Below are 13,528 nucleotides of genomic sequence, written 5' to 3'. Positions count from 1 at the left end.
GGAGGACAATTTGGTAATATCTATAAAATTTACAAATTTCCATTCCCTTGACATAGCACTTTTAAGAATGTATAACACAGAACTACTTGCACACAGATGAAATTACATGTACAAAGGTATTTATTGCAGTATTGTTTGTAGTAGCAAAAGATTGGTAACAGCCTAAAAGTCCATAAATGGGGGAATGATTATAGTATGGTACTCCATATAATAGAAAACTGTGAAACCATTTAACGTAAAACAAAAACAGAAGACCGTTTCTATGTACTAATATGGAAACATTGCTATGCTGTGTCAAGAAAGCAAAATACACAACAGTGCATATTGTGACTATTTGAGAAAAATAGAGGAACATATGCATTTTTTGATTGTATATGTCTAAGGTGTCAACAAAGGATCTATAAGAAAAGTATAATGGCTGGGCACCGGTGGCTAACACCTGTAATCCCAGCACTTTGGGAGGCCAAGGCAGGCGAATCATGAGGTCAGGAGTTCAAGAGCGGCCTGGCCAATATGGTGAAACCTCATCTCTACTAAAAATACAAAAATTAGCTGGGTGTGGTGGTGTGTACCTGTAGTCCCAGCTACTCAAGAAGCTGAGGCAGGAGAATTGCTTGAGCCCAGGTGGTGGAGGTTGCAGTGAGCTGAGATCACACCACTGTGATCTGGGCAAAGAGCGAGACTCCGTCTCAAACAAAACAAAAAAAAAAAATTGTCAACTATAGGGAAATAGTATGGGTTCTGGGTTCTAATGTCAAGAAGAGTTTTTTGGTATATTTTTAAAATTGATATATAATAGTTATACATATTTTGGGAGTACATGTATACAATATGTAATGATCAAATCAGGGTAATTGGGATATCCATTACCTCAAACATTTTTCTTTGTGTTGGGAACATTATAATTTTTCTCTTCTAACTATGTGGAAATAGTCAACAAAAAACAAAGTAAAAGAAAAATAAAAACAAGAAATAGTCAATTATTAACTATAATTTTCCTACTATACTGTCAAATACTAGAACTTACTCCTTCTATCTCACTGTATTTTTTTTTTTTTTTTTTGAGACGGAGTCTTGCTCTGTTGCCAGGCTAGAGTACAGTGGCATGATTTTGGCTCACTGCAACCTCCATCTCCTGGGTTCAAGCGATTCTCCTGCCTCAGCCTCCTGAGTAGCTGGGATTACAGGCACACACTGCCACGCCCAGCTAATTTTTGTGTTTTTGGTAGAGATGGGTTTCACCATATTGGCCAGGATGGTCTCAATCTCCTGACCTCATGATCCGCCCACCTCGGCTTCCCAAAGTGCTGGGATTACAGTTGTGAGCCACCGCACCAGGCCACAAGTCTGTTTTTATGATACTACTTAGCTTACTAGTAACCCATTATCCTTTGCTTTATCTTCTCATATTCTTCCCATATATACAGCTTGAATCAATATTCAACAAGTTCAGAAATCATACAAAAAGTCATATTATCAGCTCAGATCTATGTGTATTCCAGTCCTTATTCATCATTGCTTACAACAATTTACTTTATACATTGCTTGTCTTTATATCCTTTTTTCTCATCATGTTTGTTTAGTTTTTGAGACAACTTAAATGACAATAGAGCTCATAATGTACCTTTGAAAGTGAAAGCCATAACATGGCATGAACATGATGTTTAAATACTTTGCTTCATCCTGGGATTTGAAAATGGAAGCAAGATAGGCTCTAGAAATAAAAGGGAATTCAGCATTTATACTTTTAAGGCAGAAAGCATGATTAAAAGTTTACATAGTAGCAGGTCTCATCTGTAACTCCTGCATTGGTGTGTTTACTGGGTCACAGAGAAAATGTCATGTTCTTTTGGGTAGAATATTGAAATTGAACTTGGTCCCTATGAGATCTAGATTCCAGGCACAATTTCGTCACAGGATGGTGAAAAAATTATTTTGCTTTGTAGGAAGGAATAACCTGCTTTATGTTTTGTTTTTTGAGACCCAGGCTGGAGTACAGTGCCGCAATCTCGGCTCACTGCAACCTCTGCCTCCAGGTTCAAGCAATTCTCCTGCCTCAGCCCCTTGAGTAGCTGGGATTACAGGCGCATGCCACCACGTCTGGCTAATTTTTGTACTTTAGTAGAGACGGGGTTTCACCATGTTGGCCAGGCTGGTCTCAAACTCCTGACCTCAGTTGATCTGCCCACCTCGGCCTCCCAAAGTGCTGGGATTACAGGTGTGAGCCACCGCATCCAGCTGATTTTAAGTTTTTAATCCCAGCACTTGAGCCAAGGAGGTGGAGCCCAGAATCGCTTGAGCCGGAGGTGGAGGTTGCAGTGAGCCAAGATCGTGCCACTGCACTCCAGCCTGGGTGACAGCCAGACCCTATCTCAAAAAAAAGAAGAAAAAAAAAAAAAGATTTTAAGTTTTTATATGGGGTAGTTATCAGTTTGTATGTTTTTTATAATTTATTCTAGATGTTCTTCTGCATTTTTTGAGGAAGAGAGATCAGCATTAAAACAGAAACGGCAGAAAATAAGGCTCTTACAACAAAGGAAAGTTGCAGATGTTTCACAATTCAAAGATCTCCCAGATGAAATTCCTTTGCCTCTGGTTATTGGAACGAAAGTTACAGGTAAATGAAAACAAGCTAATTACTCTTTTGACTTGTAATTTTTAATCAAGGTAATCTTTTTTGTTTCTTTGGTTCTTATTTTATTTCATTTTTAATTACCAAGAAATATTTACAATAGACATCGTTAACCCTCACCCTATCCCTATCCCTCACCTCTCTCTGAGCCTGATTGATGCTCAGGGATGGAGTAGGAGTTCTGTAGTACACATCACTTGATCTTTTTTTTCCTTAGTGACTTTGATTTTTCACTAGGATGTGTTTACATGTACACATGGGACAAAATTCTGAAGGTGTAAGTAACCCAGATAATCTCCATTCAAGAAATGGCTTTTAAATTTAGAAAGCTTAAACTATAGCTCTGTGCAGTTTACAATAGAAGTTATTCTTTCTGGCCAGGCGCGGTGGCTCAAGCCTGTAATCCCAGCACTTTGGGAGGCCGAGACGGGCGGATCACGAGGTCAGGAGATCGAGACCATCCTGGCTAACACGGTGAAACCCCGTCTCTACTAAAAAATACAAAAAACTAGCCGGGCGAGGTGGCGGGCGCCTATAGTCCCAGCTACTCGGGAGGCTGAGGCAGGAGAATGGCGTGAACCCGGGAGGCGGAGCTTGCAGTGAGCTGAGATCCGGCCACTGCACTCCAGCCTGGGTGACAGAGCGAGACTCCGTCTCAAAAAAAAAAAAAAAAAAGAAGTTATTCTTTCTTCATGCATGAAATCTATTTTTTAAAGTAATTGGGAAAAAGTGTATTGGTTCAAAGTAACATCTACTACAATGTAAACTAAAGCCAACTGCCACAAAGATGAAATTTAATAATCTATTGGAGTAAGTATAGCTATGTATTATTTTAAAGTTTGTTTTTGTTTTTTTTTTTCTTTTTGAGACCGAGTCTCCCTCTGTCACCTAGGCTGGAGTGCAGTGGCATGATCTTGGCTCACTGTGGCCTCGACCTCCCGGGCTCAAGCAATCCTCCTGCCTCAGTCTCCCAAAGTGCTGGGATTACAGGCATGAATCACCACACCTGGCCATAAATTTTTTAAATTTTAAATTATTCTATATTTTCCTTCTACATTATTTGTTTTCCTTTCCTAACAAGCCTTGTCTGGTTAGTTCACAAACACCATTGTTCTCCTGGACTTTGGGTCTAGAAATAGTCCATTTCTAATGATCGAATAAAACTGAATTATTCACTAGTCTGCTCAACATTTTTAGGGGTGTAAATTTTGTCCATTTTATAGATGTGATTCTGTGTACTTATAATATGGAGAGAAAGTGCAAAATCTCAGGTTTAAGTTAATCCTTAATTACTTGGTGAAGGCAAATTACAATATATGTAATACAAGAAATAAGGTATTAAGTGGATAGAATAGGCTAGTAATTGTACTGAGTAATTGTAAGTGGACTTCAACCATTGAAAAATGGTCGGAGTAATTCGAGAATAGTTTTTGGAGGGAAGGGAACCTGGAGTTACATATTTATGTCATTCTTCCTGACTCTAAAAGTGGTACATGTTTCTATTATATTATAAAAATGATTAAGAGGAAATGTAGAAAATAGAGAAGAGACCAAATTATGCATATGAAATCCTAACACAGTTTATCTAGGAGAGACTAGATTTGGTAATAAATGAGTGTATATTGACAACTTACTGTGTAACCAACAGATTATAGATGATATGATCCCTGTCTTAAAACTAGTCAGGAAATAGAGGTGGAAATGGGATGAGATGGGTAGACAGCATATTTGAAAAGTATATTAGTTCTTTTTTTTTTTTTTTTTTTTTTGAGACGGAGTCTCGCTCTGTCGCCCAGGCTGGAGTGCAGTGGCCGGATCTCAGCTCACTGCAAGCTCCGCCTCCTGGGTTCACGCCATTCTCCTGCCTCAGCCTCCCGAGTAGCTGGGACTACAGGCGCCCGCCGCCTCGCCCGGCTAGTTTTTTGTATTTTTTAGTAGAGACGGGGTTTCACCGTGTTAGCCAGGATGGTCTCGATCTCCTGACCTCGTGATCTGCCCGTCTCGGCCTCCCAAAGTGCTGGGATTACAGGCTTGAGCCACCGCGCCCGGCCGAAAAGTATATTAGTTCTAAAAACTCCATATAAATAACTACAGCAATAAAGTCTAGTATAAGTACTAATGCTGACATACTGATTTATGCCAGAGAAATGCTGACGTGAGTCGAGTGACTCTCAGACATATTAGGAAATCCTTAAAAATTCATTGTTTCAGAATTTTAAGGACTGGTGATATTATTTGACAAGACTGAAAATCTTAGATAGTGTTTTTATATAAGTACTCTTGTTACAGTGGTGAATAGGTTAGACAGGCTGTAGCAAAATGTGAGAAAACTACTAGAGCTGTTTTGTGTGTTGTGTTTTTTATTTTTGTTTTTGTTTTTTGAGACAAAGTCTTGCTCTGTTGCCCAGGCTGGAGTGCAATGGTGCGATCTTGGCCTACTACAATCTCCGCCTCCAGGGTTCAAGCAATTCTCCTGCCTCAGCTTCCTGAGTAACTGGGATTACAGGCATCCACCACCACGCCTGGCTAATTTTTGTAATTTATTTAGTTGAGATGAGATTTCACCAAGTTGGCCAGGCTGGTTGGTCTCAAACTCCCAAACTCAAGTGATCTTCTGTCCGCCTTGGCCTCCCAAAGTGTTAGGATTACAGGCATGAGCCACTGCACCCAGCCTAGAGCTTTTTTTTCTTTTTCTTCCTTTTTTTTCTTTTCTTTTCTTTTCTTTTTTTTTTTTTTTGAGACAGAGTCTTGCTCTGTCGCTGGGCTAGAGAGCAGTGGCTCAATCTCGGTTCATTGCAACCTCCGCCTCCCACGTTCAAGTGACTCTCCTGCCTCAGCCTCCCGAGTAACTGGGACTGCAGGCACACGGCACCATGCCCAACATATTTTGTATTTTCGCCCAACGTATTTTGTATTTTTAGTAGAGACGGGGTTTCACCATGTTGGCCAGGTTGGTCTCGAACTCCTGACCTCGTAATCCACCCACCTTGGCCTCCCAAAGTGCTGGGATTACAGGTGTGAGCCACCGCCCCTGGCCTAGCCTAGGGCTTTTTTAAAGCAATGTTTTACATTTTCTCTTTGGGCTAGTGCAGAGGTCAGTAAACTTATGGCCTGTCGGCCAAATCTAGGCTGCCACCCATTTATGTATAGTTTGTGAGCCTAGAATACTTTTTTTATTTGTAAATGGTTGAAAAAAATCAAAAGAATAATGATATGTTGTGACTTATGGAAATTGTATCAAGTTCACAGGGCCTCCTTAAGGAGTAAACATGCTCTAAATAAGTTCATAACTGAAACAGACCAACCCACACAAAAAGCAAGTGTGACAGGATCAAAAAGATCTGCCAGTAATTTTTTTTGCCTACAAGAAAAAAATTCAATACCCTATGCAGCATACAATAAAAAATTGCTATACTTGTGGGGGAAAAAAAGACAATTCCATAGTCAATAAAAATGCCATCAATAGAGATAGACTCTGAGATGACTCGGATGTTGGGATTAGCAGACAATGACTTCAAAATAGCTATCATAAGACATGTTCATGAACTTAAATGTAAATATAAATATAATGAACACAGGAAATCTGAGTGAATAAATGGACATTTTTCAGATAAAGAAAATGAATTTAGAACTGAAAAGTATAATATTTGAAAAGAAAAACTTCTGAATGAGCTTAAAAGCAAATTGGAAACAGTAAAAGAATGGGTTGGTGAACTTGAGAATGTATCAGTAGAAATTATCCAAGTATGAAAACAGGTAGGAAAAAAATGAAAAAAAAAAAAAAATAGACTCTCAGATCCCCCTGAGACAGTATTAAGCAAGATAACATATGTGTGATTGTGGTTCCCATAAAGACAGAGAAGCATTGGCACATAAAAAATATTAGACAAAACAAAAGCTGAAATTTTTCCAGAAGTATAGATCTAAGCTACTCTGAACCCCAGGCAGGATACCCACGTATACACAAAACCCATCATTAGACACAACACAGAAAATCTTCAGAGAAACTCTTAAAAGTAGTCACAGAAAAACAGCATATTATGTAAGAGGAGCACTGATATGGATGGCAGCCAACTTCATATCAGAAAAAATGCTAGAAGTAATGCCAAAAAAGTTCTTCAGACTGAAAGGAACTTTTTTTACATTACATGATATCGTATATAAACTAGAATCTACAGAAAGGACCATAGAACACCAGAAATGAATAAATATATGAATAAAATGAAATTATTGTGTTGCTAAGTTCTTAAATTTTATGTATGAACACACAGTATTAATTTAGTAGAAAGTAAAGGCCAGGCGTAGTGGCTCACGCCTGTAATCCCAGCATTTTGGGAGGCCAAGGCAAGTGGATCACTTGTCTCTACTAAAAATACAAAAATTAGCTGGGAATAGTGATGCACGCTTGTAATCCTAGCTACTCGGGAGGCTGAGGCATGAGAATCACTTGAACCCAGGAGGCGGAGGTTGCAGTGAACTGAGATTGCACCACTGCACTCCAGCCTGGGTGACAGAGTGAGACTCTGTCTCAGAAAAAAAAAAGAAAGTAATGTTGAGAGTGAGCATTATAGTTCCTAGCCCATGTGGCTGAAAAACTTTAGTATGCATCAGAATCGAATCACCTGAAGGGCTTGATAAAACATATTGCTGGGCTCTACCTCTGAGTTTCTGATTCAGAAGGTCTGGGATAGGGCCTGGGAATTTGCGTGTCTGACAAGTTTCAAAGTAATGCTGCAGGTTTGGGAACTGCCTTTTTTTTTAAAAAAAAAAAAAAAAAAAAAAAACAAATGCAGAGAAGTATAGCTAAAAAGTCAAAAGAGAATTTGATTTTTTAAATACTGAATTTGGCCAGGTGCAGTGGCTCATGCCTATAATTACAGCACTTTGGGAGGCCGAGGCAAGCCAATCACTTGAGCCCAGGAGTTTGAGACCAGCCTGGCAACATGGTGAAACCCTGTCTCTACAAAAAATACAAAAATTGGTCTGGTGTGGTGATGTACTTCTGTAGTTCCAGTTCCTTGGAAGGCTGAGGTGGGAGAATTACCTGAGTCTCAACTGCAGGGAGAAGTGATTATACCACAGCACTCTAGCCTGGACAGAGTGAGACCTTGTCTCAAAAAAAAAAAAATTATCTGATTTTAAAAAAAGATGGCAGGAAAGAAGGGACAAGGAACAACAACAAAAAACCCAAATGGGATAAATAGAAAATAGCAAGGTGGTAGACTTAAGTCTAGCTATCCTATTGTTATATTAAATGCCAGTGAACTATAAACACTTCTGCCAAGCACACTGGCTCACACCTGTAATCCCAGTACTTTGGGGAGGCCAAGGCAGGAGGATCACTTAAGCCCAGGAGTTTGGGACTAGCCTCGGCCACATAGTGTGTTGCAGTGATAAGACCCAACACCAGGTCGTGGGGACGATGAAGTCCGGCTGAATCAAAGGATTGAGAAAAAAGACAGTTTGAGAAAGAAGGTGGGACCAGGGGCCGATCGCAATTGTGGAGGCTGTGAAGGCCCCAAGCTCTGGGAGCCCTTGCTGTTTATTGGTAATCCAACAAAGAAACAGGTGGTGAGAATGTGGGGGTCAAAAAGGCAGGCACATGATCTACAGCTGTGACGGCTTAGCATTTATATAGAACATGTTCTGCTACTTGAGATAACAAGAATACAATCTAGGAGCCTAGGAGGGTTAGAAGAAAGCCAGCAAGTCTAGACACATTCTAGGGGACATTATGTCAGACATGCAAGCCCTGCCTCAGCTTTTTTCCTAACACTTAGCTTTTTCCCAACATAGTGAGACCCTGTCTCTACAAAAATTAAAAAAAAAACAAAAAGGTCAAGCATGGTAGTGGGCACCTGTAGTCCCAGCTACTCAGGAGGCTGAGATGAGAGGATCACTTGAGCACAGGAGTTCTAGGCTACAGTGAGCTTTGATCATGCCACTGCACTCCAGTTTGGGTAATAGAGCTAGACTTTGTCTCTTTAGGAAAAAAAAAAAAAAGAAAACCACTTCAATTAAAAAGTAAGGATTGACCAGGCATGGTGGCTCACGCCTGTAATCCCAGCACTTTGGGAGCCAAGGCAGGCAGATCACTTGAGGTCAGGAGTTTGAGACCAGCCTGGCCAACATGGTAAAACCCCGTCTACACTAAAAATGCAAAACTAGCCGGGTGTGGTGGCGTACGCCTGTAATCCCAGCTACTCAGGAGGCTGAGGCAGGAGAATCACTTGAACCTGGGAGGCAGAAGTTGCAGCAAGCCAAGATCACACCCATTGCACTCTGCACTCTAGCCTGGGCAACAGTGAGACTCTGTCTCAAAGAAAAAAAAAGTAAAGATTATGAGACTGGATTTAAAAAAAAAAGTAAGACTCATCTATATGCTGTCTTCAAGAGTTATACTTAAAATATGAAATCATAGACAGGTTGAAAGCAAAAAGATGAAAAAGATATGCAGTGCAAATAATAACTGGAAGAAAGCTAAAGTGGCTATTTTAACATTAGAGAAAAATAGGTATCAAAACAGTATTGTCAGAGAGAAGTACTTCATAATGATAAAAATGGCCCGTTCATCAGAAAGATATACCAATCCTAATATTATGTATGTATATACTATATACCTAACAATAGAGCTTCAAAATACATGAAAGCAATAGTTGAGATAACTAAAGAAAGAAATAGACAAATCCACAACGTAGTTGTAGGTTTTAACACCTCACTTCCAATAATTAATAGGTAGAAGAAGCCAAAACATGTATGTACACATATAGAGGATCTCAACAACACTATCAATTATCTTGATCTAAATAATATTTTTAGAATACTACACTCAACAACTGCAGAATATATATGCAAATGACTTGTTTATCAACATATACCATATACTGGCCCATTAAAAAATGTCAATAAATTTTGAAAGATTGAAATCATATAGAGAATTTCTCTGACCACAACAGAATTTAATTAAACATATTCCTTCTTTAGAAAATATTTTAGTAAACAAAGAGTAGTAGATTATTCCTCAAAAACGAGCAAAAAGAATAAAAAAGTCACTCTGTTAGGGATTTTGCTGTAGGAACAAAGAATCTGGCAGGTAAAAAGTGACTGGACTTTGTGATTGTCACATACAGAGTTAGAAGCACAAGAGTTTGACAGATGCACTGGGTATTCAAAGTAATGGAAAATTTGAATAGTAGAGAAGTTTGGAAAAATGTCTAGACATGATACTTTAGCTACAGTATATAGGAAGTTGTTTGAGACGTGATACTTAAGCCACAGTTGTTTACCCCTAGAGAAATGAGAGTGTTAAAAAAGATATTAAAATCATTGATTTGTTAAGAAATTATAAGAATCTGAACTGTCCTGAAAGTAATCTTCGTAAAATGAACAATAATTCCAGGTTATCTGGGATTTTCTGTAGGTTATCTAAAGGAGTAAATGGAAAATAAATAAAAATTTTATTTATCAAATAAATTTTTCAAAAAATAGAAATGAATAGAAAAAAAGTGCGTACATACACAAACTTTTTTTTTTGTTTTTTGTTTTTTGTTTGTTTTTTTGTTTTTGAGAGTCTTGCTCTGTCTTCCAGGCTGGGGTGCAGTGGTATGGTATGACCTTGGCTCACTGCAATCTCTACCTCGTGGGCTCAAGCATTCCTCCCACCTCAGCCTCCAGGGACTACAGGCACATGCCACCACATCTGGCTAATGTTTTTGTATGTTTTTGTAGAGATGGGGTTTTACCATGTTGCACAGGCTAGTCTTGAACTCCTGAGCTCCAGTGATCCACCTACTTGGGCCTCCCAAAGTGCTGGGATTACAGGCATGAACCACTGCGCCCAGCTTCCTTTAATTCTTTCAATATATTTATAACAGCTGCTTTTTAAGTCTTTGCTAAATATATTATCTCTATCAATTTATTACTGTACTTTTCTTGATTAAGAGCCATACTTTCCTACTTCTTTACATGTCTAGTAGTGGAAAACTTGATATTTCAGATAATATAGCAACTATGTATTCTGATTTTTTGGAGAGTTGGATTTGCTTTAATAACTTGGCTATGCAAATACTGATGTCTTGCTTCATGTTTTTATTCTTATATTTATTATTAAACTTGGCTTCCAAAGAGTTGTGCCTGTGTCTGCATATAATTTAGTGGTCAGGGCTGGGTGTGGTGGCTCACGCCTGTAATCCCAACACTTTGGGAGTCTGAGGCGAGTGGATCACCTGATGTCAGGAGTTTGTGACCAGCCTGGCCAGCATAGTGAAACCCTGTCTCTACTAGAAATACAAAAAAAAAAAAAATTAGCCGAGTGTGGTGGCGGGCACTTGTAATCCCAGCTACTCAGGAGGCTGAGGCAGGAGAATCGCTTGAACCCAGGAGGCGGAGGTTGCAGTGAGCTGAGATCATGCCACTGCATTCCATCCTGGGCAACAGAACGAGACTCCCATCTCAAAATAATAATAATAACTTAATGATCACCTAATGATTTGAACAGAGGTTATGCTCAAACATCTTGATTGGGAAAAGCCTCACATTGATTTATATGTGAGTTGGAGAACGTATATACAAAGTTGCTGCTAGTTTTCAAGTCATCTTTAGCTTTGACTTTTTGCCAGACTATTAGATCTTCCCCATCCATTTGTGTAGTAACCCAGTTAGCCAGGGATGGTAGAGAGAGCTTATTTCCACCCTTTTATTAGCTCTCTAGTTTCCAGGACCTCCCTGTTAAATTTCTGACTGTCTTTCATGACCAACCAAAATTCTGGCTGGTTTTTGTGACCAACCCTGAACTAATAAAACCATTCTCATCAACCACGTTGATGGTAGTAGTGGGTATGTGAATAACCTCATACAAAAAGGCCACTGAGTCCCCCTGCCCTAACTTGAAGCTCTAGCACTTTTTCAACAATAAACGTTTCTTGTTTTCTACATTTGATCCATTTCCAGTACCCTGGAATGGTTTTTGACAATCTCATGACAATCTCATTCGTACTTGTTTTTTGTGGAGAGGAATTACCAGCCTCTTCATGCCACCATAACTAGTAGTCCTTTTCTGTGTTTATATTTGTTTATTCAGCTTCATTATTCACATCTTCTGTATCCATGTTTACTTTTCCCTTAAAGGATCTGTCAGAAACTGAGAGGGATTTTCGTCCTCTACAGTTGTGTTTTTATCAATTGATCCTTTTATTTTAAACAGTTTTGCATTGTGTATTTCTGTGTTCTATTAAAATGTTGTGTATTATACTATTTGGTTAGTCTAAAATATATTAGTTTGCCCAGTTTAAAGCCATCGATGCTGCTGTTCTTAAATTTTTTACTCATGTTGGATGTTTGTTTGGATTTCTCTGATGTTATTTTAGGCTGGACTTAAATAATAGTGACAGAGTTCATCTGTGTCATCAGTTCCAAGACTACTAGTTTTAGTGATTCACTAGAAAGACTCAGAGTACTCAGTACATGTACTCATGGGTAACATTTGTTACAGTGAAGGATACAAAACAAAATTGGCAAAAGAGTAAGGTGCCTGGGGCAAAGTCCAGAGGAAACCATGGGCAAGTTTTCAAAAGTCCTCTCCCAATAGAGTCATGCAAGACTTTTTAAATTCCCCCAGAGACAAGTTGTCACAACGCTTATAAGTGTTGTCTACCAGGGAAGCTCATTAGACTCAGTGACCAGAGTTTCTACTGGGGACTGAGTATGTAGGCAACTTTTGCCTAGTACATATTAAAATTCCAGTCTTCTAGAGGGAAAGCAGGTATCCAGCATTAACCACATCGTCTGCACGATCTAGACACAGTAAACCACCATTATTAATTAGGGAACAGTGGGAACACTTCTGAAATCAAAGTTCCCAGATACCAGACAAAGGCCAACCTTGCAAGGAGGTTTTCCTAAGTATAGCAGTCTCAGGCCTGCTGTATTAAATTCTTTAATTCTTTTCTACACAAAATCTTTGTCTTTTTTTTTAAAATTGAACTACTCCTGGTGCTTCACTCATGAGTTTAATGACCAAAGTTCTTTTATTGTTTTTTTTGCAGTTAAATTATTTAAAATATTTTTCTCTTAATTTGGGAGTAATATAATTTTATTCATATGTGAAATTAGGGATCATCATATATAGTTTTGGTTTTTGTTTCAAAAAATCTTTGCTGTTTCTCTAAGCCAAAAATAAAGTGCATGCTTGTTTTGAAACTCTAATAGACAAAATACTGTACTATGATTTAAATTTCATGCTTGGAACAGTTTTATATTTGACTCTTCTTTGTATCTCCCACACATCATAATGCCTTTGTTCTTTTCTCAGCACGATTACGTGGTGTTCATGATGGTTTGTTCACTGGACAAATAGATGCTGTGGATACTCTTAATGCTACTTATAGAGTAACTTTTGATAGGACAGGGCTTGGAACCCATACCATCCCTGACTATGAAGTTCTCGTAAGTAGTATTTCATAATACATTTGTGTTTTATGCCTGTTAAATGTGTTATATAGAGTTTTCTTAGAAATCATGTTTTATGTTAGAATCAAGACTTTAGCTCACAGAGGAAGAGATCCTTAGGGGCCCCCAGCCCTATTTGCTAGACCCCTGGTTCGGAACTATACTTAAGTCTTCCATTTTCCAGGAACTAGAATTTCTCTGTTGGACCTTAACGACACGGCACTTCAGTATAACCAAACTGATGAGTCCTGACTAAATAACCTTGGAGAAGAAGCTACATAACGTTTTCATTGCAGCTGTTAGGTTAAAGTATAGTCCTTTTGCAAAATTATTTTTAAAGTATGAAGTAACATCTTGTACTTATTTGTTCTCCTGTTTTATTTTCAGAGGTATGCAGGATGGGTGTTAATTACCTTCGCTTTTGCATGATGAAACTCAGACATAAGTACA

At 38.7% G+C, this 13,528-nt stretch overlaps 1 protein-coding gene across 3 annotated transcripts in view; it reads left to right on the top strand.

The window, feature by feature from the left end:
* The window catches only part of LIN9 (lin-9 DREAM MuvB core complex component), an 88,690-nt gene that overhangs the window by 27,714 nt on the left and 47,448 nt on the right, over positions 1 to 13,528 (top strand). For all 3 annotated transcript variants that reach the window (XM_077938773.1, XM_015115129.3, XM_028826173.2), the window contains 2 exons: positions 2,460 to 2,617; positions 12,942 to 13,075. In XM_077938773.1, coding sequence (XP_077794899.1) covers positions 2,460 to 2,617; positions 12,942 to 13,075 — 292 coding nt within the window. The remainder of the gene's footprint in view (positions 1 to 2,459; positions 2,618 to 12,941; positions 13,076 to 13,528) is intronic.

The sequence above is a fragment of the Macaca mulatta genome, chromosome 1, assembly GCF_049350105.2.
Source record: "Macaca mulatta isolate MMU2019108-1 chromosome 1, T2T-MMU8v2.0, whole genome shotgun sequence".
Lineage (NCBI taxonomy): Eukaryota > Metazoa > Chordata > Mammalia > Primates > Cercopithecidae > Macaca > Macaca mulatta.
Note: the sequence above shows the minus strand (reverse complement) of the source record. Positions and strands in the feature narration are given on the sequence as shown.